At 38.6% G+C, this 8192-nt stretch overlaps 1 protein-coding gene across 1 annotated transcript in view; it reads left to right on the top strand.

The window, feature by feature from the left end:
• Positions 1-4201: 4201 nt before the first annotated feature.
• Positions 4202-8192, top strand: part of LOC137990471 (N-acetyllactosaminide beta-1,6-N-acetylglucosaminyl-transferase-like) — a 7894-nt gene continuing 3903 nt past the window's right edge. Inside the window, exon 1 of the mRNA XM_068835689.1 lies at positions 4202-4475. Coding sequence (XP_068691790.1) covers positions 4209-4475 — 267 coding nt within the window. The 5' untranslated portion in view covers positions 4202-4208. The remainder of the gene's footprint in view (positions 4476-8192) is intronic.

Raw genomic sequence — 8192 nt, 5'->3', positions numbered from 1 at the left:
AAACGAGTGCGAGTGTTTTACCGAAGTTTCCAAACACGAGAAAACTGATGAAAGCCCTCGGCCTAACGGCCTTGGGCTTTTATTGTTTTCGAGTGTTTGGAAACCCCGGTAAAACACGAAGCACGAGTTTTTGAAATGGCTTCTCAATCGGCGCCTAATTGCAAACAAAAGAAAACAAAAGACCAAAAGAAAGCAAAAATCACATAAGCATGTGATTTTTGCTTTCTTTTGTTTAATCAGCGCACAGTTTGAGATGATAATGTCCGTGTCTTTCACAACTGAAGCTTGTTTATTTCAAGTAGGCACAATTTGCATTCAGTGGCGTCCAGCTAGTTCCGAAACATGGACGGGTTAATTAGGTGAGGATGAATTTTGCCGGTTTCGACCGCCCAAAAGTGTGCACTGTAAACGTAAATGTAAACAGCAAACAATGGAAGTAATAAAGTTTTGTTGAAGTTGTGTATTGCTTTTTCTAATTGATTTCCAAACACGCTGTTTTTTACCGCGGTATCAAGGTGTATCCATGTGACCTAAATGCGGACACGCAATTGGTTTATCACTTGATGAATTATTAATGAGTTTGAGAACTTTGTATTCAAATTCTTTAATTTTTTTTTAATTTATTTAACATAACAGAAGTTTTCATTGCACAAGATACATAAAAAAAAAAGAAAAGAAAACAAATACAATTAATGATCTGACATGCAAGCCAAAACAGGATGTAATAAGCAGCTAATCGCATACTGACATGCACGAGAACTGAGTGATTAATCGAAGAGGACAAATAAAGTAAATTAAATCATGTAAATTTATCAACCTTGTATTTAAAATTAATCTTATTTACAAATTCAGACAAAATAATCGAGCTCTCTTTTAGCTTGTTTGAATAGATGTAATACATCATGTATAAAAAGATTCTTTAATATAAACATACATCGCCATATTCCAACCTCAAAGCAAATTGTAGAAACAAATCTTGTTTGTATAGGTCGTTTACACGTTAGGTCATCGTCGCCATCTTGGTGGACGAAAAATAAATGTAGATTACTTCATGGAAAGTGCGACTTACGGAGTTTTATTCACGAGTTGCAATATTTTGGAAAAAGGAAGAGTGAGCGCACGAACGAGTAAGCGCACGAACGAGTGAGCGCACGTCACGAAAGAGTGAGCGCAGCGAAAGGGCTTTTACTTCGTGTAGAAGACACACATGACGTAAAACAATAGAACAAAAATCGTGAAACAATACCTAATCAGATTCGAAATCCTTAAAGACCCCCTAAAGCTTTTGTTACGTCATGTGTGTCTTCTACACGAAGTAAAAGCCAGCGAAAGAGTGAGTTTTCGAACGTGTTGCAACGAATTTACCTTGATGCTTGGGCATAATTGTCTACTCGTTTTTCTCTTGTCCTTTTATGAAAAAGAAAGTTTCAAAGAAATGTAGAAAAAGCTAGGCATGACCACAATTGTCAGACATTTAGAAGCTTTGAAGCAGATTGTGCAAATTGCATAAATAAATTAAACAAAAAGTTAGAAGAATCATGGCCCCAAGTCAACTTCACAGCGGAAACCAATTTCGCCCAACCGAAAGCTCTTGGGACTCTTGCTCAGACGAACTTAAGAACCAAGTCTCAGAAAAGTAAAACTTGAAATTTCATTTTACCTTCATGCATGCTTGGCAGCTATTCTAAAATTCTGATTGATATCAACTATAATAATAAAAACAATAAGGTCTTTATTCATAACACATATCTTTTGCTACAAACAAGTATAAATAAGAATCCAACTAAAATATTACAAAGCTAATAGGCCATTTCCGAGTTCAAGTCTGCCTCCTCTTCAAAGCGAGTCTAAGTGCGAGGTTTTTCTTACGAAAATTAGTTTTCATTCATATGTAAAGTAGAACTAATTACCATCACAAAAACTTCGCACTTAGACTCGCTTTGAAAAGGAGGCAGACATGAACTCGGAAATGGCCTAGTCATATTTAAAAATTAAGCGATTGATAAAAGAGTCTTTAAAACGCATGGTGTTAATCTTAGGTTTATAACAATTTTCTTTCCTAAGTTTGTAGCTACAGTCTCGGTCACAAATGCTGCTACACAGACGGCAATTTGCCCCCTCTACCCCTTCAATGTTGATGTTTATGGGTTCGAGTGCAAAAACCAACCGGTAAATGCAACATTGATGGGAGGGGGGAGGAGGGATAACTACGATGGCCCAAGAACAAAAGGGATACGTTATTAATAGCTTTGATGCGCTTCACTTGCTGTTCCAGCGAAGTGTTACAACTATTTATGACCGAAGTTGTCTGGGTAAGGAATGACGCAATTCAGTCAGAAAACAAAATGCGCCATTACTGATGTATTCTGCAACGGTTGCTTTCATGGGACTTTCACAATTAAAATTCGTTGAAGCATATTTAGTTATATTTTTAAAATTGATAGAAAGAGTTGATTTGTTGCTAAAAAGGAAAGATATCTTGTGGATTTACGAGAGAAAAGCTGCACAAGCGTAATGGCCTTTAAACACTGTTTCGATATTAAACGTCACACGGCCAAGAGCTTTTTACTTAAACCATGTTAAATTGACAGACTTTCCGATCGTAAAGTTGCTGATTTTTGTGATATTTCAACAGCTTTCCAAAGGAAATAGTAGCACTCCCTCGTGTTTAAAAAGTTCCTCAAAAAAAGGATGTAAGTTCAAGCTAAGTAAGACAAAGAAGGCACCTCATTTGCTGTGTCAGGGTCCTACGAAAAAGAGACAGGACTTTTACCTGTAGCACAATCATCCGAAAGAAGCTGGTGGTATCAACTATTAGTTATTACCGTGACTCGTTTTAAGTTCTTTTTTTGTTGTGTTTAAACGATTTGCCTTTGTACTTTTGTTGCTTTAAAATGTATTGAAATTGTAGCTCTTCAAAAAGAAAGTTATATTTACTGGTATAGATAAAGGACTGCACCCACTGACTTGTGGAAAATTGCTTGTGCAAACAATGAACATCGATCACCACTGTGATCACGGTACACCGTCACCGTTTCTTGCAAAAGTATCCACGGCCCCCTTAAATCGGTCTTCTTCGCCCATTTTTTACTAGAAAATAAGCACTAGTACAAAACTTAACAATAGCGATATTTTCAAACCATTAGCCTTTTTTTTTCTTCAAAATGTCAACGGTACACCATGGTGAGCAGTTGTCAGTAAACTAATTACAGTCAACTGAAATTATTTACCAATGAACGGATCACCATGGTGTACCGTTGCAAATAAGCCTAAGTTTGGCGCTGTTATGATTTCTACTAATTGTGGTTACACATAGTAATTACTGAAATAGTTTATTATGACTAAACTTCCTAGGTTTTTTCAAAACACAACGCCAAAATTAAGGGGAAAGGATGGTGATCCGTCAACGGTACACAACAATCACTTGTAACCAAAACAGGAGCAGACCGTTTAAGAGCAGACCGTTTAGGACTGGGGATTGATTAGTTCAGAAAAACAAACACTTGCAAACGAACACGCATCATTCCAGTCTCTTTCATCCATTACTCCTGCAAACACAAAGGAAATATCCTCCTTATAAGATCTTATAATGGTACAGAAGATAGGCGTATCCCCCTTAAAGGAAACTCGCATATGTAATGAATGGTCTTGGGTGCTCGCAGGTGAAACTCATGGCCTTCCAATAGAAGTTTACTTAACTACGCTGGCCACACCCGTGAGAAGCTGATTTCCATGTGGGGCGTAGGAAAACGCATTACAATACGTTACAAATAATTACATTTGTTACAAGACATTACAAGTATATATTAATTAAGTAAAAAGAAGGCACTATAGAAGGAATCAGCGTGACCCAGCAGACGACAATCAGAAAAGTTCACACTGATTTAAACTACAAATTAAAGCGTTTGTGCAGTTTTTGCCTCTTGAGGAAGACTGTTCCAGAGCATTGTGCCAAAATAGTTAAAACTGCGCTTAAGAAACTTAGTTTTTGGCCTTGGAAGTGCCAGGTCGGTTTCAAGATTCCAAAGATTATAGTTTATGTTTTCTTCATTAAGCACACACAGAGAATCAAAACGCTTTGTAGTAACTGTTGTAAGATTGCGACCCAAATTTTTCCCCATCTCGTTTTTTTGAGGAAAAACAAACTAATGTCTCGGATACATTTTTTTAGATGTACTGTTTTATTTTAATTGAAGGAGTGGACTTTGATGGCTTCGTCAGCTGCAAGAATTGTTCTGCTTGTGGCTCTTGCTTTGGTTTTCATGCAATCAATCATCGTTTATAAAATGAAATCACGGAATTCAAACCCAAGCGAACCAAAAATACGTCGATCGAACTCAACGATAGCACCATTGAGTGGCCTGGAAAAGAGGATGCAGACAGAATTGAAAGATCCATCAAATGAAACAGCGGAGATGATGACGACACAGATGACAAACAAGTCAAACAAGGCTTTGCCAATAAGCACACTAAAGGTAATTCCATAATTTGAAAATTCACTGGTCGAATATTCAGTCTTTTGCATGAGATTATTCAGCTAAAATATAAGCAGTGTTTATGTTACATGAATGCCTGTGCAAATCCAGATACAGTGCAAGAGTTTCTCAGCCGTCTGGTTAGCATTCTGTGTCGAAATGACAAAATGTCTATCCTGTATGAGGAGACAGAGTAGTAATATATCACTTCCTTCTCATGAGAGAAGCCATTTTAGTATATTCTACATGTGATAAATCCGAGAAAAAAAAGCCATTTTTTGAACGTGAGAGCTCTGATTAGCAGAGAACGATTGACTGAAGGGAAAAATTGGTCAGCGAAGTGTTCAGTATTGCTCACCGAAACCTTTGATGGTGTGAGCCCGATCGCTCGCAGCTCAATACGTTAATCAATTTGGATAATTACTATAACCGAAAGAGAAAAAAAAGTTTCAAGTCTAAATCAAGGTCGTTTCCTAAATCGATCTAGTGAGCTATGACCAGTGTAACAAAACAGAATTAAACATCAGATTCGGGTGAAGAATCTAATCATTGGTATGAAAATTATGGAAAACGAAACAGAGCCAGGCGGGTTGAACGGTGAAGGAATGTATTGCTCTTTTTCCTTTCGGAGTTTTCTGTGCATTCCAACTCGGTCAGGAGGCCATGGCTACCTGGGAGCGTATAATTCCATTGTGTTTGTGGAACGGCGACGTTTTTACACGCTGAGGTTTTCCAGCGAAACCAGACCGCCTTTCCAGCTAATCGCAAGTCTTGCATGAGAAACTAGACGCTCCGTAAACGTAAACTGGGTTGCCTGTGGTACATGTTAAACAAAAGCAGATGGCACTGAGTTAGGTGGTATTGAAGGGGCTAAAACTGGATTTCCCAGGAATGAGGCCGAAAAAAATCGAAAAAAAGCAAAAAGGCCGAGGAATCCAATAGGTACTCCTGGTAATTCTTACAATGGAAGAAGCAGGCTAGGGAATCGAGGTCGAATTTGGCATATTTCTCATCACATCCGGAGCTGCTCTGCTATTTTGACTTCAAGGTGAGCTATTTACACAATACACCTTATTCCAAAATGGCCGCCATTTTAGTATTCTTTTATTTCTATGCGAATTGGCCCGCTTTCAAACGTAAAATTCAAAAGAATATTTAACTTTGAATTAGGCCATAAGGGCCATGGAAACAAAAGAATACTAAAATGGCAGCCAATTTGAAATAAGGTGTATGAGGTTGAGTGGCCAATCAAGATAGAGTTTGTAATTGAAAATCTATTGTAAACATCTATGAGATGCAGAAAAAAACACGTGAGCCTAAATAATCGCAAACCATAATGATGACAAACACAAAAGCGAAGGAAATGGTTAATAAATATGAATTTTTTTACTATCTGTATAATTTTGGGTTAGATGAAAGCGATATATTGTTGAAAAATCTTCGTGTCATGAGTAATGTAAACAATCTTCGCATTAGTAAGTCGGAGCAATAAATTGGGTCAGTCATGAACCTGTTAAAGTTATTGTTGGCTTCCCAAATAAACTTCATTTTACCTTAAAATGACTAAACAAATATTTTCTGACGTTCAAAACATGGCTACCTATTACTGCGGAATTCATCTTCAAGCGCCAACGGCCAAACTGCGTGTTGGCGTCCATCAATCAAACTTCCGACGCCAAACAGAGATGAAGAAATCACTCGCGCTTTGCACTAAAGACGTCATGAAATTATAGACCCCCAAGTGACTCAGACAAACAAAGTCCAGTCTGTAAGGGTCACAAGGGAAATGAGGCATAAAATTCGCTTCATTCTCCTCGGTTTTAAGCGATGTCGAACGTCTTCTTGGCTCTATTCTCGAAAGAGAACCAGAACAATACACAACTGAGCTGCTAGAACGGTGTTTAAGGTGTAGGGGGTTGAAATTGACGGGCAAACGTGACGACCTTCTTAAACGAGTGAGGGGCTGTATAAGGTCGTGTAAACAGTGGAAGTGACTACGCGCTTGATCCGAGCATCGATAATGGCCCTTGGTCTGCGGCGAAAATACAAAAAAAAGGTTCGATGTTGGAAGGAAATGGTACCATAGTGCAAGTTTTGTTTTCTATTCTACTCTGTCAACTAGCTGGCATGTTGGAAAAGCGTTGATGGGCTTACGCTTCTCCTGCTGTTCGCAAATGGTTGTCTGCTTTGCTCTGACTAAGACATCTTTCATGGATTTTCTTTACTACGTAGTATGAGGGGCGAGTTTAATATTTCTCTTTAGTAGACGTGGGTAACTTTCTATCAGTTGCCATTTCCTCGTGAGCGGAGTGGTATTTTGTGACAAAAGTCAGAATTGTGTTACATGTGCGTTTTCATCTCCTAGTGCATGACCTCTTTTTGTTGGAGAATTTCAGTTCAGAGAGATGCCGTTTAACACTGCTCTCTGAGTATCCTCTATTTTTACGGCGTATATCAAAGTCTCGTGCGTTTTTCAAAACTAGAATGAGAAAATTTTGTTATTCGAAGCGGTACTGCTTTCCCTTTTATGAACCTCTTTGTTATTCCTGGTGGACATCAGGAACGTCTACTGTGGGACCTTTTGTAGAGCAGAAATATATGTTTTTCACAGTTAAGAATTCCCGCGTTCAATCGATTAGCCAAGGCTTACATTTCTCGATGTCTTACAATGATTTTGGCATGATGTCGTACAATGATTTATCTCCTGATTCCTGCAACTCTTTGAGGGATTTCGGCAATTTATGGTCATTTATCTAGATACCGTGAGTCCGACTTACATCAACAGTGTTCAGTACTAACCATTCTACCTCCTTTTTAAAAACCAACTCCACAGATTTATAAAGTTTCTTCTTTTTTCCTTCACTATCGTTTACCTCACTCATACATTTCCTTTTAGAAGATCGAAATGTTTGCCTGAGTCTACGCGGAGGGCTCATATGACAAAGTCTATCTTTAGTAATAGTGCAAAGCGCTACTGATGCGCGACTAACCCACGCCAGGATTCGAGCCAGGATCCGAGCAAGGATCCTCCCTTTGTGCGCCCAGACTGTTTGCGCCTTTAGTTTTTGATCACGTGATTCGGTTCTTCTTTATGTCAAGATGGAGGCAAGTAGAGGTGAGCCTTTGCAAATCGCTGTTGTTTAAGTTTGAATGGCCCTTTTGTTTGCTGTTTAGTGTTGCAGTTTTGCAGCAGAAAGGCAATTAAATGCTTTTCTACGTTTCAGACGAAAGTGAATTCGAATTAATAACCTCAGATTGACTGTCGTTTGCAAATAACTTGCCTTCAGTGATGTCTTGTTTTACCATCAGTGATGTCGTGTTTTACCGCATTGGAACGCTTTTTGTGATTGTTTCGCTTCAAGGTGGATTGTGTGGATCTTACTTTGAAATCGGTTTGATAAGTGTTAATTAAATACAGTTACATTTAGGGGCCGATTACATGGAGAGTTTCAGCCCGGCCTGAAATTTCAGTCCGGTTCACTGAAGCAATGCCTCGTTCTAAACAATCGCGATTACATGATTAAAGTTTCAGCCCGGGCTGAAACTCGCCATGTAATCGGCCCCTTATTCAGGTTGAGATTTCAGCATATATCTAAGCAGACCGACACCGTGAGATGCGTCGAATGTGCATCTAGCGCCTTGAATTGTAAATATGAGATCCCAGGCGACATTGAATTATTTCTCGTCCAAGTTAGGGAATTATAAAATTGCTATTTC

Source organism: Montipora foliosa, chromosome 2 (assembly GCF_036669935.1).
Source record: "Montipora foliosa isolate CH-2021 chromosome 2, ASM3666993v2, whole genome shotgun sequence".
In the NCBI taxonomy this organism is placed as follows: domain Eukaryota; kingdom Metazoa; phylum Cnidaria; class Anthozoa; order Scleractinia; family Acroporidae; genus Montipora; species Montipora foliosa.
This window is presented reverse-complemented; position numbering and strand designations above follow the sequence as displayed.